The sequence below is a fragment of the Botryllus schlosseri genome, chromosome 8 (genome assembly GCF_051294905.1).
Source record: "Botryllus schlosseri isolate E-star chromosome 8, Bs_hap1, whole genome shotgun sequence".
Taxonomy (NCBI): Eukaryota; Metazoa; Chordata; class Ascidiacea; order Stolidobranchia; family Styelidae; genus Botryllus; species Botryllus schlosseri.
In genome coordinates, this window is record NC_137243.1 from 2,054,482 (window position 1) to 2,081,977 (window position 27,496).

Below are 27,496 nucleotides of genomic sequence, written 5' to 3' on the forward strand. Positions count from 1 at the left end.
AACGAGCAGAGCATTCGACACTATCGCTATGAAAGCTATATAAGCAATCTAAAGATGGACTAGGTGTAGCCTACTTACCTTAGAGTGAGCAAACAAGCGCAAAATGTTTGCTCATACGAGTATGCATTCATTATCTAGCCTAGCGATGTTTCACACCAGTTCTATCGTAGGCACGTACGGGTACGCATGCAAGTAAAAGGGCGAAATGAAGGTTATCGTAGCGGGATACCCAAAGACTGGCACCAAGTCCATGGCCGCGGCGTTGACGCGATTGGGCTTCAATGTGTATGATGCGTTAGAAAACGTGGTTTATCTCCAAGACGAGTATATCAAAATAGTCGAAGAGGGGTGGACCACAGAGGACTTCCGCAGAATGTACGAAACGGTTGATGCCGTGACTGATATGCCCGCATGCTTTTTATGGGATGAGATTCACAAAGCGTTTCCCGATGCAAAGGTTATTTTCCATGATGCTATAATACCGAGTATCCCAAAGAGGGTGCTGAAAGTGGGCTATTAGGGAGAGAATGGCTGTAGAAATTACTAAAACAGCTTACGGCATTATGGTTCTGATTGTTGACCGACTTGCCGAGCGCTAAAATCGATAAAACGGCTATCAATGGAAAGCTGCTGCTGTACTGATTAAGAATATATACATTTTATTCTGCTCATGGTCCTGGAACCCTCTCAAAACCAGCCTCGAATTTTGCATTGTGATCGAGTTTGTTATTTTGACGCAACAATGATTTCTGGTTCTTTCTTCTTAGCTTCACTCTCGTTTTGCCTAACCGAGTTCTTGCATCACAATGCCAAACTCGATCACAGTGCAAAATTTGAGGCTGGTTTTGGGGGGTTCCAGTACCATGAGCGGAATATAATTTATATTTTCGTAATCAGTACAGCATCAGCTTTCCATTGATACTCGTTTTATCGACTTTGGCGCTCGGCAAGCCGGTCAAAGATGGCCGTAAAGTTGCCTTTGGTGAAATGGAAAGTATGACGTAACCCAAATGCAGTGAGCCATTCAATCTCGCTGTGTCCACCCACACCACATAGGACCCTATGGTTCTACACATGTAGCGGGAGCGCTCAAAACGGCTTTCGATTGTGACTCGGATCCCGAAAGAGTTTTTGTCATTCCTATCATAGATAACTACTGTAAAGATAGATTCGAAAACACATTACTGCGTGGTTGAGGACATGCTGGATATAGCGAGCAATTTCTGGCTGCGTGATAAACAGATAGGGTAATCTTATAGGCCTAGCGAATGAAAATATTATTAAAACTGATCTTAAACAACAAAAAAGAAGATACTGTCGCATTGATTCCGAAAATTTATGATTCTAACTGGTGAGCTTTAGAATTTTATACAACGGCTGTTAATTGGAAACGTTATGAGATAGGCTATACTATATCTCCTTCAATTTGATCATGATCATATAGCAGTCTCGTTAAATCAATTGATGACAATTCAGTAGCCGTTCTAAGCAATTTGTTACGCGCAGATCATCCTCACATTGAGAGACGACGAAGATGTGTGGTGGAAAAGTGTGATGAATCAGATGAAAGCATCAGATAAATTCCTGCCAAGGATGATGGAGATACTAAGTCCAACTGCCGGCAGGGCCGGTACTCGGATTGTGGACCCAATGAGTGAGTACCGGGTAAACAATTCACACATTGCATAAATTCTTACCCACCTTGCAAAAGAGGGTAATCTCTTACCTATGTAAATTGAACAATGAGGATTGGGGAAGCGAGTCAACTGAACACTTACGCCTCCAAAATCTATTTTAGGATTTACGTGCTACGTCTTTATGTTCATTACCATTATGCTAGCGAATAAAAACTAACCACGGGTAATCTGAATCTGGAGTATCTGAATCAACTTCCACATTATCAATTTACTCGCTATAGTGAATACCCCATCAGACCACCACTTTCTCGGTGTTGCATGCCTTACCCACCCAAACAGCAGCCTGCAACCATTTTGGCACACGGTAATTCGAATCCAGTGGCCTTTTACACTATACGACGAGTTTCCCACCAACATTGATTACTTTTCCAGCACGCGTGATGTTCGGTGGTCCATATCGAAATCCCTGGTCGTTAAAATCCACGACTCTAAACGAGCAACTAGCAAAGAAGTGCTACCGGTCTCACAATGCTTATGTTATGTCGGTAAGATCCTCTACATATTTCAGATTGTAGGTCTTCTAAACAGTTATACTACCATCCACCATTCCCAGAATATTTTAAACTTGGTCGGTGTGGTCTGCATTATTGCTGCCTAAACAAAACATGTATTGTCGTTCTAAAACCGCTGTGGAAATAGTCTGAAAACATATCCACAGTAGACAAAGCCTTCTGGAGCCCCCCTAAAAAGTATAAATACATGTTTACTATGACCATGACCACCTCTGATGGAATCTGAATGAAATGTTGATTCCTCCTAGCTCATCTCCTTCTTGTCATTTCGATTCACGCGACTGTTACACTCATAGCAATTACTCACTTTCAGACTGCTCCTAAAGACAAACTCCTCGTGTACCAATGCTCGCAAGGATGGGATCCGCTTTGTAAGTTTCTGGGGGTACCAGTTCCCGACGAACCGTTTCCCAGGAAGAACGTGCGTGGCAACATTGTGAATGAAATAGATGACAATCCAATTTTCAAACAGTTGCAGAAGGAAATGACGAGGTCTTTTATCAAGTTAACTGTTGTCTCGGGTCTGATCACGTATTGCACAGTTAAATACGGCCCAGTCAAAATTGCAGAAACTATCTACGATCAAGCGAAAAGTGCGTTGCGAATGCTTCCGTTTGTTGGAATAATATTTCGTGAAGAATGTAATTATAGCTTGTTCAGAGATATTGCTCGTTGTTGAAGCTTCCATAGTTGCATGAATAAATTTATAGTAATTGGGTATTCGCATTAACCACGATGGTTACGAAGTACAGTATTATCGCTAGGTAAAATTATTATTGTAATAAGGTTCAATGTATTTTTAAAAAGTTCTCACATCGCCTTCGCGCAAGTTCCGTCCATCACGTGACGGAGTATCTCTAGTGAACTAGTCGGAGCGTCGAGAGCACACATCTAGTCATTAGGTAATCGAAATTACACTTCCTCTTATCTAAAGATCATAAGGGAAACCAATACAACGCGATAAAACTTCAGACGTGGCAATCAGGTGAACAATTTTAACACAGTGTATAAATTAGGGTTACCATACGTCCTCCTTTAGGAGGATTTGTCCTCCTTTTTCGGCTTTTTGAAAATGTCCTCCGAGGACGCCTAAATGTCCTCCATTTTGGCAATTCGTCCTCCTTTACAACTTTTAGAGGTAAGATAATGGATAGATTCGAGTGAAAATGGGCATAAATGACGCTAAACAGGCCTTTTTTTAGTAAACCTAGCACAAAGTCGGGAAAAATTTACCATTTTTCCGGATTTTACTCCAGTATTGTAAGTCTGAAAATTTTGAAAAAGTGTCCTCCTTTCCAGATTCCAAAATATGGTAACCCTAGTATACATGAAATGGCACACTTTCTCTTGGTTTACGTAATTTCTCGCAATATCAGTAACTTCATACTCGCAATTGTACCTCGATGGCCTGTAAAGGTTCAGTATGTATTCTTAATAAGTTCTTTAAACTAAAACAGCATATACCTAATTACATCTCCTTCGCGCACGTTATTTTTATATTGAGTGACCGAGGATCCACTCGGAGCGTCGAGACCACATATCTAATCATTAGGTTAATCACAATAACAGTTATATCATATATTATGCTGTTTATTTAACCTATACTTGGTTTTTGCCATATGGAAAAATGGAAAGGAGTATATAGGTAGGGTTGCATTTAAAACAAACGATTGTTTAAAACAGCATGTTTTAAACAAAGGCCTACTTAAAAAAATTGTGTAAGTGTGTGATTTTATAAATATGTGGACGTAATTTACTATAGTCTACACTAAATACTCTAGCGGGCGGCGACTGACTCTGACGGCCTCACAGCCCCGCATCGTCCCGTAGTCTACACTGCAATTTTATTCTCGTTTATTGATGTGACGAATAAAATACTATCTATCTATATATATACTAACACGCGGTGTCTGTAATGGTTCGAATTCAAGAAGTCGATATCCGTTCCGTATTGTGTTTGAAGGCAAGGCATAGTCCTCAGCAATCTTCACATGGGATTTTTACCCTCGACTCTTCTTCTGGTGCTGAGACTGAGTGGATAAATCTTTATACGCTGAACACCCACACAGCGATAGCTATGCATATGACGATTAATACCACGTAGAGCCCAATGAGATAACGGTTGCAGTGCTGTTTCGAAAAGTCACGGCCGGGCGTCGTCCGCATATTTCGCGTCAGCAGACTCACAATCAATGCAATGATTCTATATAGTAACTCGCAACCGGTTACAGTACCTGTAATGACAATTATATCGAAATCAGTGTGAAATGCGGTTACGTTCATGATTGCGGAGACAGAAACCCTTTTTACAATCAGATTTCAAATGCACAAAGCATAAAGGTTATTTGATTCAGTTGACGACTTTAGAACTCTTCAGACGCAGGCTTCTTAAGAAAGTTATACTACATCCACAATTAAAGCTACATGGAAAACATATCACAACTACTACAGAAAGGCAATCGCGTCCCTGCGCGCTACATCCTGCTCTACGTTTCAAGCGTACCGAAATAATGCGTTTGGGGCTGGTCGTTTTGCAGTAACATGTATTACAAAAAGAAGATGTTTTAATGAGCCTAACCACCTCAAAAACGATTCATGAATCTGGTATGCGGGACCGAAAATATTCGTATTCGTAGTAGTCTATATTGACCTTTTTTATGTATCTTAATTCTTTCTTGGTGTGACGAATAAAAAAACTATCTACCTGTTTCGGTAAAAAAAAATATTTGCTCTGCCCGACACTATTACTTCGTTTCCATGCACGGCCGCCGGACGGCCGAAAGGCCATGTCACATGCGTTGCACATGTCGGCCGTGTTTCCATGACCAGGCGTAATCCGACCGTGAGTTGGCCGAACTAGGTGGGCGAAACGTTCGCGATGATGTTTTTGGCTTACTTACTCAGTAATAATTTCATAATAATCACAAGATTGCGATAAATGACTCGGTAGAAACGAGCCGAGACGACTTGTAGCGGCCATTCAATCAAACAACCCGCTTTGACCTGGAACACGTAGGCCTAAATCCAACATGTGAAATGGTCATGATGAACCACTTGCTTAAAACTAACGGAAGATAAAATAAGATTGAAAAAAGATAAAAATTAGGTGGCATATTTTAGTATGTGGGCGATATGGATATGGGATATCGTGGTCCGATAATTTCGAGCACAGACTAGTAACTTGCTGTCTAGTAGTCTACCGGTACTACTGTTTCGTCGTCGTGATTCAGACATGGACTCCGAGTGTCTTGTTGATGACTTGCTTACCGCAGGGGAATGTGAATAAGTTCACCTAGTTTGTTGTCAAACCGTACTTTGAAACAGAACACAAACCCTCGAATTGTGGTAGCAGGTAGCAGCGTATGTGAGCAGATCGCGAAGAAGATTTCGGTAGCCTAGGGGTAATTCGCAGCAGTACCGGTACTACTAACTTCCGTTACAATCATAATTAAATTCCTAGTTTCTCAATGCGTCCAAGATCTGTCCGGAGTGTCAGATACGAAAAGTGAATTGTAAGTAGCAAATAGCGATCAGCTGATCGAAGACACAGCGGAAGCATGGCCGAACAGAAATTATCTCGTTCGTCGGCCGAGTCTCTCGAAAACGGGCCCGTCGGCCGTGCATGGAAACGCAGTTATTGACCGTCATAACTCGCAACTTTACTATTCATGAACGACGTCGATTGACTGTAATTGTCGGACGGCAAGGTCACAATCGGTGCGGCAGATTAATTTTTGCTTCATCTCGTATCACTGCGCTGTCACTATGTTCCTAGCAAACGCGATGAGTTTCACATTCCCCGGCTAATAAAATACTTTTGTTGTCGGAGGTCACAATAAGGCCTTATTCTTCAATTAATGGTCAGATTATTAATCATTTTCGATTTGTAATTAAACATCCTGGGGAAGACCCGTCGCATTACGTTAGCACACCAGCATAATATGACTGCTCTGCTGGGGCTGATTGGTACAGAATTGAAGTGTCTATTGTCTTTGATACACCGCATAATTTGGTTGGAAAAAAAGAAGAATGACGCCTTTACAAAACACCCGAATATATCTAATATTACACTGTGTTAATAAAGAAGAGCTGTGAAATATAAATATATCGACAAGACTTCCAAATATTCTTACTCCACTGCTCTGCTAAGACTTTTAGCGTCATACCACGCTATTTCAATGAGGTAATATTGTCGAAGGTCCAAGCCTTTAATATTGCTCATTCCGGATATGTCAAAAGTCATTGAGTTACAATCATGTACGGTTGCGCGAAATTTCGTGGAATCGGAAAGGTGGATGCGAGTCTCATTACGATCTTTGCCTTGTTTTATTCTGCTCTAACGTTCATATCGAAGTACTGTTACTTTTCAATGTCCCTTCGCACGTCTCTAGACTTCAATCATTGTCGGAATACCCGTTAATTGTCAGAATAGGCACGCAAGTGTTTCACTTATAGGCATCCCGCAAGATTACCGGACCACAATCTCACTTATCGGCCTCGCCTAGCGACACATGCCGCATTCATTTTCGTCGCTTTCTTTTATGTTATCCTTTTTCCAAATACACTGTGCACACCTCTTTTAGATCAAGGGTCACCAACGCGGTGCCTGTGGGTCCCAGGTAGCCCGCGAGGACCAGATAAGTAGCCCGCGTGCCTGTTCTAAAAATATATCGCGTACCAGCATTAGGGCTGTTCAAAAATAACTTTTTGTTCTGGATTCCAGTCGGTCAATCATTAAATTGTCAGGTTACCCTAAAAAACGCTGCACACCAAATTTGTTTCAATTCTAACAAGTATAGGACTCCGCAGATCCAATTAAAATTTTTAATTTAAACAGGAAATTAAAAAAATTTTTTTTAAATTTTCTGTCAACCCCATGAAATTGTTGAGCTGACTTCAGAGACGATGCAAAACAAATTTGACTCAATTCCAACTAGTAGAAGCGGAGTTATTGGAGTTTTTCGTTGATATTCCTCGGATTATCCTTGATAGGTGGATAATCCGAGGATTATCAACGAAAAACTCCAATAACTCCACTCCACAGTCAGATTATTACCAGTGAACTTTTAAATATAAATATAAATCACACTAACGTGTAACTTACAAATGACAATACATACATATTACATATATATAAACACTTAAAATGATGATGTAAAGTATCCTCAATTACAATTAGTAATATACCAACATGTAGCCTAATAGAATCACAACATATCGAAGACGTGGGATACGGCGCTCTGCATACACAGGCGACATGATGGAATGCCATCCACGGTCTTCTTGAAATGGCGGGGGGTCCGTTGTGGTAGCTCGACGTCCAGGACAATGCCAAAGTAGTAAACAACATCACTATTCGGTAGCAGATAGCCGTGAAGTAGGCTACACATTTTCAATATCTGTATGCCCATTACGTATATTGCATCTTTTGACACAGCTTGTTTCTCTAACACTCAACGCAGTTTAGTACTATATGTTTCTAACTTTCTGTAATCGTTGCTGCTGTCCTGTATAATGAAATCTGTCTTGTCTGGAAGCTGAACAGTAGATTGGAATTGTAACACTGCTGCAAACTGACCTCCAGCACCTCAAAGACCGCCAGGCTGCAGCAAACTTTTGGGGCCTTGTTAGACACGGAAAAGCACAGTGGTGTAGCCTATGCGCACTGCGCAGCAAATATGAAGATTGCAAACGTGTTTGTTTCAATTTATCGTTGTGCATCAGCCTTGTCGGACATAAACTTCATCAAAAAGAAACACAGAACACGCCTCACAAATGTACATCTGGAACACCCACTCAGAGTTACAGTATCAAGGCACATACCAGAGTACAGCGCACTATAGTTGATCGCATGCAATGCCAGGCTTCCCTCTGACCAATGTAGAAACAGATAACATGATGTCCAGTCTAAAGTGTCACATGATTTATTTTAAAATTTGAGTTGACTGTTGTTGTATAATTTACACGCAAAGATTATTGTGGGCTGTCTCTCGTGCACTTTGTGCATTTGGTCATTGGCCATGACACCCAATTAGGCCGTAGATGATGAGTAAGAGAGGAGGTGAGTATCATCAGCGACCAGTGTCGTACTCAATGAATAGGATCGAAGTATATTGAAAGGAGAATATTGTGATCTACGTAGTCACTATAGTCATAACGCATTTTTTAGATCAAGAAAAATACTACACGCCGCATTTCGCGTCTCCGGGATATCGTAACTGCTCAGGTTCTCAGTGCTCAGCCACTGCTAGGAGGGCATGCGAGGTTTGATGTTTGTTGCGGCAGCCAAATTGGTGAGGGGCAATTATAAACCTTTTGGCGAGGTATGAAGATAGGCGGGACATGAGCAACTTTTCGAAGACAAATCCCAATACACAGGGCCGTAACAGCACTTCGTCAGGCCCCCCCCCAAAACTTTGGTCTTGGGCCCCCCATAGGGTTATAGACCTAACTTCTGGGGGGCTTCGCCCCCCAGACCCCCCTCCGGCGATACACTATTTACCGCTATTTTTCATGTTCATTGGGAGTTTGTTTAGTGAATAAGATCTTGTCGCCTATGCGCTCGAAGCGCGGAAAAATTTCTACAGTTCATGCTGATTGAATCGGTCCATATGATCGAGAATTGCCTATATTGTTATCAATTTTTATCTTCTCTCTGCTCACGTAATCAGATTTGCCAGTAGAGCTGAGTGAGGTGTGTTTGAAAAGGCAGGACCACTCCATTAATAATTAAACATCTTCAAGCGTATACCCGTTGGCAGGAACGAAACAGCACCTCGTCAGGCCCCCAAAAACGTGGGTCTTGGGCTCCCATAGGGTGATAAAACGACCCCCCATCACGTTGTTCGCGTTTGTCACGAAATCATCTGTACTATATTGTGAGCCAGCACGAAGCGCGAAATTTTTCGATAATTTATGATAAAATCGGTCAATCAGATCCGCGATTGCATATATATTATGCTATCAATTTATTTTCCTCTCTACTCACGTAATTAGATTTACCGGTAGAGCTGAGTGAAGTGTCTTGAAAACGGGATGGCCCGCAAATATTAATTAAACATCTTCTGGCGGGCGGACCCGTTGATATGACTTCGTTACATGATGTTATTTCGTAACTTCCAGTCTGCTATATCAAAACATATAGAATCGCCCAAACGTATAGGCTTCTAAACTAAGAGACGCACACGATTTCAAATTGGTATTTCTTCACTGGCATAAATTTTTTCCCAGCGGGATGGTATTTGTCTTGTGAGGTTCAGATTGCAAAGACAGGAACATTCGGCGTCAGTCATTTAGGCGCCTATGTACAATTAAACCTGTGTGTATTTTATATATAGAACGCAGTCTTCGGTCAGCATAAGGGCATAGACCTTTTCGGCCAAGGTTTTCTCGCTACCGATCGTTCTGGTACACTTCTTGGAGTCGCATGTTATATTGCCTAAAACTTGATTATAGGTCTTGGTGGGTCGTAGCGCGGTAATGGCCTAATACCGAATACTAAAGATAAATGGCGTCTTGAATTCGCGCGCAGCGCGAAAAAAATTGAAAGATTGGCATAAATTTTCAAAAAATACTTTATTATTTATGCTAATTCACGAAATAATTTGGGGCCCCCTTTGAGCTCGGCCCCCCCCATTTGGGGGGTTTGGGGTGCGGCAGTTACGGTGCTGCCAATACACAAAAGAACAGATATCGATCTGTTGGCTAGCTGGTAAAAAGGAAAGATATTTCGAAATAAATACTTCCATATTAATTGTACAGTGAGTAGGTCTATTTCGAGGTATGCCACAATGAAACAATTTTGCATGTCATCGTGAATAATATGTTTGCATATGTTTAAGGGTTATATGAAAGTCAATAAACCATCACTGTCGCATATAATTATCGAAGTAGATTTGTAGTACTGTTGGAGTCGGAGTCGGAGCTCTGTGAGGAAAATAGTCGATGTCGAAGCCAGGGCTTTGGAGCAGCCGTAAATTTGCAGTGCTCCAGCTCCGGCTCCGGAGCTTTCTTCTATCATACACTAGCTCCGGCTCCAGCTCCGGAGCCGCATTATTACCACTGCTCCGGCTCCAGCTCCGGCTCCGGCTCTGTAAACTATCGAAGGTGCCTGTGTTAGTATATATCTGGGGTGGGCAACCCGCGCCCTGCGGGCCATATGTGGCCCGCGAGAAGGTTTTAAGTAGCCCGCGAGCTCATTTCCCATTATATTATCGAAATCCTGTTATATTATCGAAATTGGTTTGCTCAGATTGTGAACTTGCAAGGCCAACCAAAAATATGACTATAGTCTGGCCGCAACACTTGGGATGTTGATGACTAAAATATCAGTTCTGACGCATTGGCAGATCCAGGGTCCAGTCACATTTCAAGTAAATCGTCGTACATTACAATAAACTAGAAGAGTAGTATAATTTTTCTTCGCGCTTCGCGTGTTTAATTGGCACACGATTTTTTGCTTTGTAGCCTACCCCCTCCTGAAAATGAAAAAACGCCTGATTTAGCCGATTGAGTCTAACTATATTCGAAATTACGAGAGAAAGTCTTTTCGCGTTTGCGCTCGCGGAAAGATCGTCGACGATGAAATGTAGGCACAAAATGATTGTCGTATATTACCGGAAATCTTCGATATCGATATGTCCAGCCGCGTCCTTGCTCTTGAGCTATACTCTCTCGTTTCGCCAGACAGTATCGTTGCGTCACACTGCCAATCTCCTCAACAATGAATAATTTGGGGCTGATTGTTGGGGTTCATGGGCCACGAGCGGAATAAAATTTATATTTTCGCAAGCAGTACAGCGTCAGCTTTCGATTGATACCCGGTTCATCAAATTTAATGTTCGGCAATCCGGTCAAAATCACCGTCAATTTGCCTTTGATTAAATGTAAAGTATGACGTGAACCAATTTCATTGAGCCGTGAGATTTGGTTGTGTCGACACCATATAGGACACTAGGCTAACACTGTCCAATTTCGCGGCCCGATTAACGAACTATCATGAAAGAACGAGTATTTGCTCATCCAATTCATAGCAACAATGAGATGGAATTTCTAGGCTCGTGCTCGTCATATTGACATGTGCATTGTGCAACGAAATCACGTTTTTATCCTCTCTCCCATTTCGCGTAATACATAGTGATCATTATTTTCGAACCGTACAATTGGCCAACAAGGTTGTGCTGATGATGAAATTGCGGGTATGCCGAATACCCATAATATTCACAGGCATATCTAGCATACCGAGGTTCGGCATTCATGTATGAAAATTGTACATTGAACTTATGACTGCTCTGCTGTTAAATCCCCAGGAACATGGTTAGTCGGATAAGGTAGCGCCAAAGAGGAAAAGATTCATAATTTCGTGAAGGCCTGCTGCTGAATTATGTGAGCTCAGCAGATATGGTTGTTGCATATATAATATCATCATATGAAATACGTCGGAGCCGGAGCTACCCGTCAAATAACTAGCTCCAGCTCCGGCTCCGGCTCCGGCAGAATTTTATATAGAGCTCCGGCTCCGGCTCCAGCTCCGGTAAAAATGCACGGCTCCGGGGCTCCGGCTCCGGGCTCCGGCTCCGGCTCCAAAGCCCTGGTCGAAGCCAAGTAGGAGTAGGTGCGTTTAAAGGCTCGAGAGTCGGAATTGGAGTCGGTATATTGAAAATGTCTGAAGTGGGAGTTGGAGTCGGTGGTACAATTTACCGACTCCACAGCCCTGGTTAAAGCACACTGTGTAAAATTTGATTGACACGTGGTATGAAGGGAATGTTAATTGAGTTTGCAGAAGCTAGAGGTCGAAGTTGATCATCATAAATTTTGGAATTTACTTTCATTTTCTTCTCTTTTTGCTACATTACGAATGTGCTATTTTTTGAGTTCTGAGTTTCTTAATGCAACAAACCTCCATTCAGGCTGGAACTGACTTAATGATCTCCCGATCCTTTCGCTACAGCCTGGATCTATATTGAATCGTATTTCGCTTTGAGGTGGAACTATAGAGCCGAAAAAATTCTCTTTCTCTCTCTCTCTCTCTCACTCTTTTTAAAAGTCGGCTTTCAGGATTTCTTCGCCGAAATAGGAATGATTAGCATGATTTTACCAAAGTTATTTCGGAATCTGAATTGGAAATTCAGGATTCTGAATTCCGAATTACAAGCCGGAGCCGGATGGAATCGGATCCCGAAAATTAGGAATCCGACCATCTCTGGTTGAGTGTTCCTCAAAATCAGTGAACCATTGAATAACGTTTGTCGTTTTGATTTCCGCTTCATTTGAAAGGACTGCGTCCCTAGTAACTGAGACATGGCAGTGGTACTGTTACCGTAGTTTATTTTACTTTAGCATAATATATATAGATATGTTATATACTAACCGTTATTTTAGATATATATTGGGGATTTTCGCATGGTTTAATATGCTTTCAGGGCGACTGTTATAATAATGCTGTCACTGATATAATCTACACAAGACGAAATGCCTGTCGGCTGTCGGATTTGACTAATCCAATTCGTGAAATCTTTCTATGCTCTAATTTTAATTCTAATATAGTTTCTTAGCTTCCTGAAAATGCTACAGGAAAACTGTATACTACGAAATGTGCCAAGCCTGGTGTACAGATATTTGTCATTCTTATGGTATGACGCTATATAAAAGCTATAAGAGAATGAACTCTATAATAGTATGAACGCTATAGCTATGGTATATCAGAAGTTTGGAGTTCGAATCAAAGATCTCTCACAGTTCGCTCAGAATAAAATAATGTAGCCTACCTGCATCTGTTTTAGTTTCTAATTTAATAATTTATTCATACTGGAATAAACCCAAATATTTCGGTATTAGTATAGTTTCAGTATGTCGGCCTAATTGTTGCCTAGATCACAATTGTCTCAGCATTTCATGAACCACATATGTATTTCTATCTTGATTTATCCTCGTATGTTTGCAGATTTTATGCATCATTTTCGAAAGGATTTGCACTTAAATGTTCTATTTCATCCGACAAATGCAGTAAAGAGAGTTCGGGTGTTTCCGTGGCAATTCAAACGCTGAAATGGCAGCGAACCCTAATAACGGCGTACGTATGACGATATATTTCTTGATTCATATCTGTTGGAAAAGTGCCAACTATACAAGCTTTTGTAGTTTTTCTGACGCTTAACTGTATAGCCTATTTCATGCAACAAGTACTGCCATGTAGGAATGGCCATGCAGGATACCCTACTTAATAGCCTGGTATGAAATCCTTTAATAAAATGGTCACTAAGATCCTTACCGGGATACTAAATCAGGGATTTCCGACCATAAACCTTTTTTAGAAAATATATGAAAAAATTTATAATAAATATCTATGTCTAATCCACTGTAACTAGAGAAATAACTTGAAATTTTATAAAAATACCTGTACAACGATGCCTTACTGCTTTATCTTGAGTTTAGTTTCTCCGCTTCTACACCAAACCGGAAATTAATACATCGTCAGAGTAAAAACAAGCTCACCCATCATATTAACTGAATGTGCATTTAACTAATTAATATACATGTATTGTGTGCTGTATTTATATCATTTTATCATTATATTTATAACTATACAAAAAATGCATAAACCATTGTTTTTTTATTAAAATAGGCTATAGTTTCTCAAATTTTTGAATGGTTGATTGATTTTTCATAATTTTCATAGGGGGCCGCTTTGTAAAAAGGTTAGCAACTCCTGCACTAAATAATGTTATTCAACGTCTCTTGGGATTTAGAGCCTCAGTTGAGACCCGTTACTTGACGAAAGGTGATAAGTTCACAGTATGTGATTGTAGACTTCTATTTAGGAGCTACCTCGGGCCGCGCCTCGACGCCATGGGCCGTCTCGAATGCTGGGCTCGAGTGGTTACGGGATTGGAAGAGCTGTAGCAGAACTTCAAGGTATGTCCGTCTACCTTTTGACATTACCATTCATTATGGCATCCAATCAGTATCAAAGATCTGGAAAGTTGAAATATGTAACTTTTATATGACCGCAAAGTTATCTTTGTGCTTTGGATGTTGCGATACAACCAATTCAACTTATAAGGCTTCTATTTTGGAAAGTAGTATTGAAATTATGATTTTCGTTCATATATTATTATATCACAAAATGAGACCATAATGCTGGCAATCTCGTCGGCTAGTTTGATGGCATGGAAGGTTATGACAGTGGATGAGGCAATTCTCAAATATGAAATTCGGTCTAAAGACAGGGCAACAACCACGAAATTGAGGTTAATCGCGCAGAGCTCGAAAAAAAATGAGTTGAAGTGAGTTTCGCGGCCCCCTTCAAATGCTCTCAAGCCCCCCAGTTTATGAACCAATGTTCTAGACATATCTTTACTCGCTTGCGATTATGATTTCACGAAATCGCAATCAATTTGTGATAATAATATTTATTATTTGCACCGTATTGATATCATAAATTATGGTTCAAAATTATATTATTTTCAAGAAACAATGTAGTCTCCTACGTTTCAAAATAGGCCCGAATGATAACCTCATTAACCTGGATACTGAATTCGTATAAACAAGCAACAGATTGCTGATAAGCAGACACTTAGAAGTTAACAAATAAGCCTCCTGAAGAGAAAAAAAATCAACGATTTCTGTAACATCACTTTACTAGGTGATTGTGTGTTTAATCGATTACTAATTGCAATCACTGAAACTTAACTAGCCTCGATTAACCGACCTCATAACTAACTATTTTTGTCAATCACTAGAGTTATCCAACTATAGACCCATATCAATATTACCAGTTTTTTCTAAAATTTTGGAAAAATTATTGCTGAATAGATTAACCAACTTCACAATGAATTTAATATAATATCTAAAAAACAGTTTGGGTTTAGAGAAAACCTGCATGCAGCAATTGATAGTGTTCATAACATCTATCATAGCTTTTTTAACAAGCTATCAACCATTCGTGTTTATCTAGATCTGCAAAAGGTATTTGGCACAGTCGATAGAATAATAATACTAGGCAAATTACACTACTATGGTTTTAGAGGAGTTGTGTTTAAACTATCGGAGTCCTACTTGAACAACAGAAGCCAATTTGTTAAAAGTAACGAATTTTCATGCGATAAATCAATAGTTTAAATGGGTGTACCACAAGGGTCCGTACTAGGTCCCTTCTTGTTTTTGATGTATATAAATGACTTAGATAAAATGCCGCTGACCTTACTATCCAGTTATTTGCAGTTGACACATCCCTGGTGCTATCATCGAACAATATAACTTACTTAGAGTCCTCTTACAACTCAAACCTACAAAAATATTGGATTGGATGAATAATAATAGATTAACTATAAATACCTCAAAAACTCACCCTATGCTCTTTGGAAGGATTTCGAAAAGAAATATTGATATAAGGCTGAATGGGGGAAGCCTGATTCTTCAGACAGGCATAAATTATCTAGGTATAGTTAGTGATAATAATCTGACATGGGGTGAGCATATAACCACTATCTGCAACAAGCTATCTAAGGCCATAGGAATCATTCGAAAGTCACGTTTTATATTACCAAGGTCCACGCGTATAAGGATTTGTCATACCCTATTTCACTCTCATCTAACTTATGGTATCATCCTCTGGGGATCCACATTAGAGAAACATTTGGATCGAGATAAGAGTCTGCAAAATAAAGCCATCAAACTAATGTGCCTTGCCAATCGTGGAGATCGCGTTAACCTTTTATATTATAGTCAAAAGATCTTGAAAATTGATGATCTCTATAGATGCATAAGTACTGCAATAATACCCTACCTGACATTTTCTCGGACTATTTTACCCCTATCAGTGAACATCATTCTGATTTTACAAGAGGTTCTCTCTTGAATTTGTATTTACCCAAGGCTCAAAACCCTTGCCTATCAAGGTCCTCTAATATGGAACTCCATCCCTTCCCATATTAGGAGCAATTCTTTATACCGGTATGTATTTAAAGCCATGTATCACGCCTTTCTTATTGACTCATACAAAAGCTAAGAGTGTTTTTAAGGCCAACTAGTAGGCTATCAGTCAACATATTTTGTTTGTTCTGATGCACTTTCTATTCATTTCCTCGGTTTATCCTAGCATGTGCACTAGGGCTGTTCAAAAATAACTTTTTTTCCTGAATCTTGCTGGTTACTTGATTAAATCGTTAGGTTGCCTTAAAAAACGACGCACACCAAATTTGAATTCATTCCGACAAATATTCACCGGTTACGTAGAGTTTGAAAATTTTGGATTTGCCCAAAAACGCAAAAAAAATTTTTTTGCAAATTTTTCTGCCAACCCCATGAAATTGTTGGGCTGTCTTCAAAAACTATGCAAAACAAATTTGACTCAATTCCAAGCCGTAGAAGCGGAGTTATTTCAGTTTTTATTCGATAATTCTGGGATTATCCTTGATTGGTGGATAATCCAAGAATTATCACCGAAAAACTGGAATAACTCCGCTTCTACGGCTTGGAATTGAGTCAAATTTGTTTTGCATAGTTTTTGAAGACAGCCCAACAATTTCATGGGGTTGGCAAAAAAATTTGAGAAAAAATTTTTTTTGCGTTTATGGGCAAATCCAAAATTTTCAAACTCTACGTAACCCGCGAATATTTGTCGGAATGAATTCAAATTTGGTGTGCGTCGTTTTTTAAGGCAACCTAACGATTTAATCAAGTAACCAGCAAGATTCAGGAAAAAAAGTTATTTTTGAACAGCCCTAATGTGCACTTACGTTCATCCTGCCAGTACTACAATTCACTGTTACCGTGCGATGTATGTAATTTATAGCCAATGTACGCCTATCAGCTGCAGTTGGCTCGATGATCAACAGATCACTTCGCTGCCTCTTCATCTTGCAATCATAAAACGTTTTGGCCTTCATTCTATGTACTGCGTGTCGTAGACGTCTCATTTGTTTTAAAATTGACACTGTAGCCAATTTTTTTTGGCATGTCCCAGTGTGTTTCTGAAGTTTACGCTGTTTTGTTGGCTTTATATTTTTCGATGATGACTAAATCCCCCCCCCTCTCTCTCTATTGCTTAATATTGTTGTACTAACCAATTTGTATACTTATAATTATAAATTGTTACCCTACTTCCAGTTACAACTGATGGTCTGACATCAATAATGAATATGGCTTTAGTACAGGGGCGACCAACCCGTGGCCCGCAAGGTGATTTTCGAAATTATAGTAACATTATCAAAAATGGATTGCCCAGATTGTTAACTTACAAGGCCAACGAAAAATTTGATTAGTCATGGATGTGACCACTAAAATATCAGTTCCGACACATTGGCAGATCCATGGGCCAGTCACGTTTTTGGTGTAGACCTTGGTACATTATAATAAAGCAGAATATTCTACGGTAGATTTACGGTATCTAAAGTAAAAATTTTCTTCCTGCTTCACGAACGGCCGCAATATGTTATTGTCACTCGATTTCTTGCTTTTAATATTGTTACCCCCCTCCTGAAAATGAAAGAATGCCTAATAATGTACCAGATTGAGTCTAACTATATTCACAATTACGAGCCCATGTGTCGTCCAACATGCGACCTTGCGTTTGTGCTCGCACAAAGACCGTCGACAATGAAAATTAAGCATTAAATGATTGACGCATGTTGGCCGAAGCTTTCGATATTGATATGTCCGGGCGCCGAATAGTCCATTCCATGCAAACTGAGCCCAGCGATATACAACAGACCCTCAATACGCTCAAATAACAATATTATTGACATATAAACTTTGAAAAATTTTCGCGCTGCGTGCGGCTAGTCGCTCGTGCAATGGTTCGTCAATTGCATGTGGCACTTTGGCCGAAAAGGCTGGCCACCTCTGTTTTAGTAGTAGGTATTGGTTGCATAGAACCAACGCGGTATTCTTTTCATTAATAAAGACAGACAGATACTACAACTGTGCCTGAATGACAATGCACCCAGATGAGAAGTGTTGAAAATAATTGATAACATGCAACAAAGCACTGCATATGTATATTAATAGCTATTCAGCATTGATGTGTAGGCCTACATTATTTACTTGACTTTGAGATGTACATTCTTGTTCACTTCTCCCGCTATTTCCTTATGCTTCTTCCTTTGTTGTTTTAGCTATTAGTTAAGCGTCTGTTGGTCAATTTTCTCCAATTGTCAGTATCACACAAAAGAAATTCAGGAAAGAAGTTGTTAGCTGTAGGTTAATGATCTATTCTTTCCCGTTCTTTGATCACAGCTTCAGCTTCGCACAACAATAGGGAATTATGTTATTTGTTTTGAGACTTGGTATCTTGAGGCTAATGTAATTCCGTAAATCAACTTTAGCGGTATATTTTCAAAAGAGTCGTTTGTTTGATTTGCACATTCTTGGAGTAAAGAGTTATACATGAAAAAGAAACGTAGATAATTGTCCGATAACACATCTGCCTTTGGAATGGGATATTTGCTTCTATAGCCTAATGGCGAGGTACAAAATGTGTAGGTGGATTACGGTAGCCTGATGTTTTTTATTAATGCGCATTGTGATCAAGCGCCCAATCGACCAATATTTATCGGTGGATCATGATCATATTGCATGGAAAAATCAGATACTAGGCTTATCTGCATTACATATTCTTTTGATCTTTTGATTTACGCTCAACTGCCTGTTATGTTCCAAATATCGAGAAATCTTCATGTGCGCTTATGTCAATAATTGACAAGTCCTTTCCTGGATCATCCTAGGCTATCAAATTTATCCATGAATAGTGAGACAGCGGGACACCCTGCTCCAATGTATTACACATAAGCCTAATGTGTCCTATGTATACATGGGAGTATAGTAACTTATGATGATCAAGAATTGATTATCAAGTGATACATTACTTCCTGGCTATCCTATTTTTCAATAAAGGAAAATAGAGATGACGCATTTGTGAATAGGGGGACAAAATAGTTCAATGTATTGTAGTACATATAAATATACACATACCTTAAGTCTAATTCGTCCTATATATAGCCTACATTGGAGCATTGTAATTTATGAATTGAATTATTAGTGACATTATATATATTACCTACATTTTATAACCTTACAGACCGTCACCAGTCCGTCCAGAAAAGAACATTCACAAGATGGATGAATTCACATCTACGAAAGGTGAGATCACAGCGAGCTATCATCAAACCGTACCTGTATAAGAAATATATTGCACTTGACTTGAAGACGCTACTGTTTTACTGCTATATTTTTGAAACATTGAGTAATACTTATAGGCATACATCTGCTTTATTGGCATCAGTGGATATTGTCAGACTTAACAGACTGCGAATCTAGGTACCGTAGTTGACGGTCAACTGACTACTTACTTTTTTGCAGTAGTTCTGGTTCTAGTTGCGAATTTTGAAAAGTGAGTACCGGTAGTTCTAGTCTATTTTAAAAATCTGAATATCGCGATGGCGAACTGTGTACGGAGTTGAAATTGCTGACTTTATTCTTGTGCCCTTGCAGTGGCGACCTCCCATGGAGATTACAGATCTATTCGAAGACATCAAAGACGGAACCAAACTCATTGCGCTGCTGCAGATTCTGTCCGGGGAGAGAATGGTACGTTGGGATTTTCGAGCTGACATGTTGCGTTGCAATACATGCGGCTGCTTTGCGTCGTAATACTATCATCCAGGCTTTTCCGAATTTGAATAAAATTAGAGTTACGACTACACGGTTTATTTCCGAATTCGATTAGAATTAGGATTGCTGAATTCGCAAAAACATAGACACTCGTTTAAACTCCGTGCTGGAATGAGATACAACAAAAATCAAGTGCAGCTTGTATCGAAGCAGAGTAGATTCTTAGAAGCATAAAAATTACAGATATCTGTACAGCAAGCTTGGCTCGTTTAGCACCTTACAGTTCTTCTGCGGCATTTTCATTTATCATCATTAATCAACTTTTCGCTTAATAATGAACCATTTGAATGAGTGCTGTATCATGGTGTCGACTTTTTTTCAGGTGACAGAAACCAGCCGGAAATCAAAGCGCGTCGGTTATCTCACAAATATTCAAAATGCCCTACAGTTATTAGAGTCAAAAAAGGTAACATTTTGTTGTTATCATATTTTGTTGAGCTTGAGCAGCCTGCAGCAGCGGATTTTGAGGTAAATTTCATAAAGAATTAAATTTCCCTGTTTGTTAAAACGGGATGATGTACAATAGGGCCCTAATCACAATGATTGTCACAAGCAAGACTCACTTTAATTGCCTCACTAGATTTGAAATAACATACCTAACGAGGAAATTGATCAATATGACACTCTCTCATAGCCTTGCATGCAAGGATTGTGAGATTTTTCTTGTAAAAGACCATTTCTGGAAGAGAAGTTTGGTCTTCTAAGCGAATGACTACGTCCTAACTGTTTTGCAGATCAAACTTGTCAATATCAACGCGGCAGATGTCGTCGATGGCAAGCCGTCCATTGTTCTCGGTCTTTTGTGGTCAATTATTTTATACTTCCAGGTGAGACACATGTAATAAACTAGCCTGTCTATTTCCCAGCATTGTGTAAATTCTGTATGTAAAATGGCAAACTGTTCGCTGATAACAATGAATCCAATTCTCTATCAATGCTTCAGATATATCGAATTAAATTCCTACCGTAACTAACCACTTTTCCAATCGGGGCCTATCAGATTGGGTGCTTACATCAGTTATTAATGAGGGACTGCTAATCATATAGAACTACTGCAAAAAACTCTTTGGATTTCCAAAGCAGTGTGCATGATGTAGCTAAATGTTATGTATAACATCAATTGATAAGCACCAGAGACTCCTTGCTTGAAGTAGGCTTCTTTACAGGTTTCGAATGAAATCACAATATATTTTATGGAATTAGGATAGAAAATATGATAGATGTATAAATTTTTTCTTATTAATCTTGAACTTTTAGTAGTTAATCACCTTCTATAATGTTTCATGATATGCGATACTAACATGGCCGTGTTGCAATTTCAAAGATTCGACAAACCCTCTTGCCTATACTGACGGTGAGTAAGGATTCTGCATGCGGATTACCCTTCATTTCATGCATCCCTGTCTCGTCACTTCATCTGTCACGCCACCATCATGTAGTGTTTTGTGTTGTGCAATATGTTGTTTTGTGTAGGATTATACACTGGTGTCGTGAATATCAATTTGTTAATTGATCATCGGGGTTGTAATCAAGTCACAAGGCTCCGAGTCGCGAGTCAATCTCACTTTTATAACTTTCAATTCACCACCGAGTCAAGTCCGAGTCCAAGTCAGCGAGCAGTCTTGTTCTTGGGAGTCTCGAGTCATATGACTTGGTTCGAGTCATGCGCAATGACTCGAGTTCAAGTCGAGTCGATACGCAGATTTACTCGAGTCGAGTCATTTCCGTATTTTGAGAAAATGACTCGAGTCAAGTCGAGTCGTCAGAAAATCGTGACTCGAGTCGAGTCATTACAACCCTGTGGATCACCCTGATGTAAACGTCTGGACAAGATTGCTATGATGTTAATAGTGATGGAGTAGGATTGGGCAAATGTAGTGCCTTAAGGATTCGTTTATGAATCAAGTATTAGAGTATTACTCATTACTTTGGCGAATTTTTCTTTTCCTAAAAACGAAAGATTTTGACCTGAAAATCAAAATTTTGACGTTTTTTTACCTTAAAAACTTAATGCTGTGAAAATTTTGCCCTTGTGTATGTCAATTGGGTGTTTTCGCACATAAGGTTAGAATTGTACTATTTATCATCATTTCTGGTTCGAACCGTCTGTCCTTGCGAAGTAGTTTGGCCTGAAAAAACTGCCACACTACTAAGTACAAAATCTCATCGACATAGTAATTTGCCTGCATATTGCTCACTCACATTGCGTTATTTCACGAAATTTCACAGCACCTGACTGAGTGAGGCAATTTTAATCGCCGACTGCGTCTTTAATTTTTCATGTGCCATGAAAAATCTGAACCATATTAGCGACTGTTGATACTTTTGCGTTCATCGCTTAAGATAGTAGTTTCAATATACAATTCTATAATAAGCCTATATTTATATGGAAGTAAACCAGAATATCGTCGCCAACTAGTAGAGAGTTGTAAAGGTCTTTGAGAGAGGACAACACTATTCGCTGACAATTACCCCCACACTTTCGTTTGGGTGCCTTGGAGTCGACTTTTATCAAAATATGCCAACCAAGGCTGTGCCTACATCTAAAAATAGTACATTAAGCTTAAGCCATCTCTTCACTCCGATTAGTCGAAATTTCATGCCGGTGACGTCATATTTTGTGATACGATTGTTGAGATACAATGTTCTTTCCAATTCTCTACTAGTTGCTGACGATTACCCCTGACGAGTGTCAGCCGAAAATATTCGGGTTCATGTCAATATGAATCTATTGTACTGCTGTACACTGAAGTTCTGCGCCTACAAGAGTCTTCAAGTAGTTTCAATACCAGGTCAAATGTGATTTGCACCTTGGCTCGAGAGTGTAATATGAAAGGTTCTCTCTCCCGATGAATAAATATATTCAATTTCAGTTTCACCAAGACACAGGCCCACATTTATAGATTGAGCACTACGCTATAGAAACGCACATTCACCGTAAGCTTCAATTATTCTGATCATTGAACACATGTTTGTGGCAGAGAAATTGCACCAGTATCGGGGAACGATCTCGTAATGAATAATTTATGTAATGTGTTGTTTCCTTGAGTTCCATTTATTATTCAAAAATACCCTTTTTTCCGGGATTCACTGATTACTATGTTGCTTAAAAAATGCTGCACACCAAATTTGCCTCGATTTCAACTGGTAGAACACGCATTAGTTTGGAAATTTAAGATTAATTATAAACAATTTTTCAAAAAATTTCCAAATTTTACTGTCAACCCAATGAAATTGTTGAATTGTCTAAAGAAAGATGATTAAGAATTTTTGCTCATTTCCAAGTTTAAGCGAAGTTATTGCAGTTGAAAATTTCGGATTCGTAAAAATAGCCTGGACAGTTGGTAATCCTAGAATTATTGCAAAAAAACTCAGTTATCTTCGCATCTGCGGGCTGGAATTGCGTCAAATTTGTTTTGCATCGTTTTTGTAGACAACTCAAACCATTTCGTGCGGTTGACGGTAAAATTCGGAAACACAATTTTTAATAATAAATTCTAAATTTTCAAACTCCTGTGCGTTCACATCTACCATTGGGAATCGAGCCAAATTTGGTGAGCAACCTAACTATATGATCAGTGAATCCCCAGAATTCGGAAAAAAAATTATTTTTGAACAACCCCAATGTTTGTGCAAGGCCTCGGAAGTGAAGCAACCTCGGAATTGCTACGAGTAATATATTTAATCTGGATAAGTAGTTCTTAAACTTTTTTGATGACGGACCCCTTTAAGTTTTGCGGGCGGTTAACTGTACCCCCAAAATTCTAGAAGCCAACGGCTAAAATATATGAAAAAGGCCGTCACGTCAAGCTCAACTATATGTAGGCTATTCCATGCCTAAAATATGATAACTAAACTAGACTAGCAAGGTAGTAATATTCCCAGTGACCGCATCATTACCAAAGGATAATTATCTGGTAACTTGATGATGCTGTTCAACCAACATTGTTCTAAACCTAGTTCACGATCCCCAGTTTAGAAACCCCTGATCTAGATGAACCAGAATTAATAGTAAGCCGTCTTTGTGCATCTACAGATCGAACAACTAACCGGGAACTTGCCTCTCTCCGGTGAACTGTCCACCAGCACCTCGAGCTTAGATTCCATGTCCAGCGGCCCGCCTCAAAAACGAAGAACTGGCGCTAAATCAAAATGGAAAGGTGCGGCCAAAAAAGCACTTTTACAGTGGGTGAAAAAGAAAACCGCAAAGTAAGATTGTTATTGTGTATTGTGAGCAATGCAACAGGCCTAAAGCTATTATTATCGCATTTTGCATCAATATCACTTTATTACTGTTTTCATCATTTCAAAACACTACACAAGACTGCGATACATTGAAAAGATAGAAAGGTGTCGAAACGACTTGGAGTAGTTTTTGAAATCAGACACCCGCCTAGACCTAGGCGATGTAAATAAGAAGTATGCACACTAGGGGTCTTCAAAAATGACTGTTTTTCTCAGATTGTACTGGCTACTTGATAAAATTGTTAGGTTATCTAATTTAAGCCTACACACCAAATTTGGTTCAATTCCGGCCAGTAGCCGCATTGCTACAGGAGAAAAAAGTTTCTATTTATTATATAAAAATAAATTACCAAAAATTTCAAAATTTTCTGTTCACCCCATGAAAGTGTGAGGTTGTTTATAGAAACGATGCTCACCAAATTGGGTTCAATTCCAACCAGTGGAAGCGGAGTTATTGCCGTTGGATAATTTGGATCATCAATAAAATAGTATTTACGGTGACCAATTCTTTGATTATTTATTATAGGTGTGCCCACCGTAATTACTATTTTATTCAAATCCAAATTTTCGACGGCAATGACTCCGCTTCCACTGGTTGGAATTGAACCCAATTTGGTGTGTAGGCTTAAATTAGGTAACCTAACAATTTTATCAAGTTGCCAGTACAATTTGAGAAAAAAAAGTCATTTTTGAAGACCCCCAAAGGCCCCAATGCACACTGGATGGAAAAGAAACAAGACATAGCATGATAGGACTAGCGTTGAAATGACGCATGTGTCGATAAGTGCGGTTGATATGTCAGATTAAAGTCTGGTAATCTTGCGAGCTGATAGTGATCATGTTGCCTAGATTGCTCAAAAACCTTTTTTTTTGCACGGGAAACTGTGAGGTTGTTTAAAAAATGCTGCACATAAAATTTGGCTCGATTCCGACCCGCTGAAGCGAAGTTATGAAAGTCGAAAATTCTGGATTTGACAAAAATTCGATGCCGAAAAACTGTTGCTGCTCAGTACTAGCTGCTGACGATTACCCCTGGCGAGTGTCAGCCGAAAATATTCGAATTATTTCTATCTGTATGTACTTGTCAATTGTATATAGAATTACTGTACCTTCATCTTTATAATTGCTGGAACAAAAAAAATAGTGCTATATATATGAAATGAATTTGACACCGATTATGTTGAAAAAAGTAAATTATATTGTAAGAAAAATCACGGAAAATTGCGATGGCTGCGCCAAGATTCCAAAAAATATTCTTTGGCACGTGACCAGAAATTGGCGACTATGATTAGACGAGATAATTCTAGTTATCTGATTTTACTAATTGTATTTTAATTCTAATTCCAATTGTAATCTAATCTGTGAAATGTTTCTACGTTCCAATTCTAAACCAATTTCTGGATTCCTTGAAAATGCTACGAGAGAACTGTGTATTGCGAAACAAGCCATGCTTACGAGGCTGAACTCTGATCTGATACCAGCTGAACTTGATTTTAATCTACCGTAATTTGGAATAGACTGTTTAGCTATAACTTTAAATCTAATCTAATTTGGAAAAATTGTGTTGCTGTAATTCTTATTTGAATCTAATTTAGAAAAACTGAAAATTGTTGACAAACTCTGACTATGATGTTATGATATTACGGGCACTGAAGTCATCATAGGCCCGATAACAAACTCACTGCCGCTATCCACATAAAACGATGTATTATTACCAAATATACTGCAAGTTTGTTGTGCACTGCCTTTCAATCCTCGCTGGAGACAGAATACAGAAGTTTCTCCATTATATAGCCGTGCACAAAGTCTCTCAAAGCGGCTGTCATTAGCGCCTTCCTGAGCCTCGAAGTTTTTTTTTGTCGAATTTTTGAGTTTGTCAGCTGGTTTTGAGGTGTTTTATAATTTTTTTTCCGTTTTGTCATTTTGTGCATTTTTATGGGTTTTCCGAATTTTGTACTTTTTTTTTGCGATTTTGTCGTTTTTTTCAACTTCGACATCAGTGCACACTTGTTGAAGACGGGTAGCTTCGGTTCTTAGAGCGGCTCTTGGAAGGCTCGGACAGCCTAAATATCGGAAGTCCGCAGTTCTTTAAATAGCCGACGCTTACCTTTATCTACCATTTGAGGTGACCATGACTCACATTGCTTGCCCACTCAGCTATAACGTGACGTGGGTCTGCTCTCTCCTTATCAACACAACTTCTAATGACGCTATTGTGTGTGTACATAACGTTACGGCAATGCCGCGGCTGATTCATTTAACCGATATGCACTATTGACATTTCCTGTTGATTTATTTATGACGACATTGTCTGGCTGTATTGAATGGATCGATGGATCGTTGAAGTATGCCGAATATTGATTATTATCTAACTTCTCTATTGCTCTACTTCTCTTTGTGCTAGTTGGGCCAGTGTGTTGGTTATTAAATCAGCTTCAATTGCAACTTAATACCTACTAATTATTAAATAGGTGACTGGCTGTACTAAACTTCAATATTGATTTCATTGCCATAGCGGTACAATTTATTACCTAAGACACTTTTCACATGCCCCTGATCAGGAGTTAACTGCGCAATAACAAGCATACATACAGACATTCGAATGAAAACCAAATTTGACAAAGTATGATGTAATTTTGAGACTGCAGTAACATACGTCCCGTTGTTGCGCTGTTCACTCTTGATAAGTGGTTCAAACCACTTTTTTCAACTCTGCTGAAGTGATGTGGAATGACTCGCATTCATAATATCGTAATTTTCCTCGGTCCTAACGGTTTCTGGCCCTATTTTCCGAGTATCAGGACTGATAGACGAAATACCAATCATGTGGTAACTTAACTATTCTTCGAAATTACCATGGAATGTAGGTCTTGGCCGTCCTAGTCTTGAGTCATGTGACTTGGTTCGAGTCATGTGAAATGACTCGAGTACAAGTCGAGTCGATACAAAAATTGACTCGAGTTGAGTACTCGGTTTTTCCCAGCGTTACTAGTCGTAATAAAATAGTGCAAGTAAAAAAATTGATGTGTACATCTTTATTCTGTAGTAATCCGGACGGATTGAATGTAGTTGTCAAAGATTTCGGACCAAGTTGGAGAGACGGAAAGGCTTTTAACAAGATGATCTACACAATTCGGCCCGAGCTCGTCGATCCGGAACAAATCGCGCAGAACTCAAACATACAGAACTTGGAGCACGCCTTCGACACAGCCGAAAAGCATCTCGGCATTCCCAGACTTCTAGAGCCTGAAGGTTTGTGTGGAATGCTCTCAATGTTACGTTTCTGATTTTTCTATCATGCTGTGTGGCTGTTTTTTCCTACATGTTATTTTGTTAGCTACTAATTAGCCGATCTCAAGTTTTTCATAATTT

General features: G+C 39.3%; 2 protein-coding genes across 3 annotated transcripts in view; both read left to right on the forward strand.

The window, feature by feature from the left end:
- The first annotated feature begins 102 nt into the window (after positions 1-102).
- LOC145444731 (uncharacterized) lies at positions 103-2,927 on the forward strand. The gene is made up of 4 exons (XM_080322740.1): positions 103-457; positions 1,507-1,654; positions 2,070-2,182; positions 2,523-2,927. The coding sequence occupies exons 1-4, from the start codon at positions 206-208 to the stop codon at positions 2,886-2,888; spliced, it is 879 nt and encodes a 292-aa protein (XP_080178866.1). The 5' UTR covers positions 103-205; the 3' UTR covers positions 2,889-2,927.
- Positions 2,928-13,151: 10,224 nt separating this feature from the next.
- Positions 13,152-27,496, forward strand: part of LOC145444390 (nesprin-1-like) — a 42,154-nt gene continuing 27,809 nt past the window's right edge. The window contains exons 1-9 of one of the 2 annotated variants that reach the window (XM_080322369.1): positions 13,152-13,280; positions 14,029-14,122; positions 19,287-19,348; positions 19,700-19,795; positions 20,202-20,285; positions 20,614-20,706; positions 21,204-21,233; positions 23,916-24,088; positions 27,171-27,376. In XM_080322369.1, coding sequence (XP_080178495.1) covers positions 13,257-13,280; positions 14,029-14,122; positions 19,287-19,348; positions 19,700-19,795; positions 20,202-20,285; positions 20,614-20,706; positions 21,204-21,233; positions 23,916-24,088; positions 27,171-27,376 — 862 coding nt within the window. In that variant the 5' untranslated portion in view covers positions 13,152-13,256. The remainder of the gene's footprint in view (positions 13,281-14,028; positions 14,123-19,286; positions 19,349-19,699; positions 19,796-20,201; positions 20,286-20,613; positions 20,707-21,203; positions 21,234-23,915; positions 24,089-27,170; positions 27,377-27,496) is intronic. The other variant, XM_080322370.1, reaches the window with a different exon arrangement.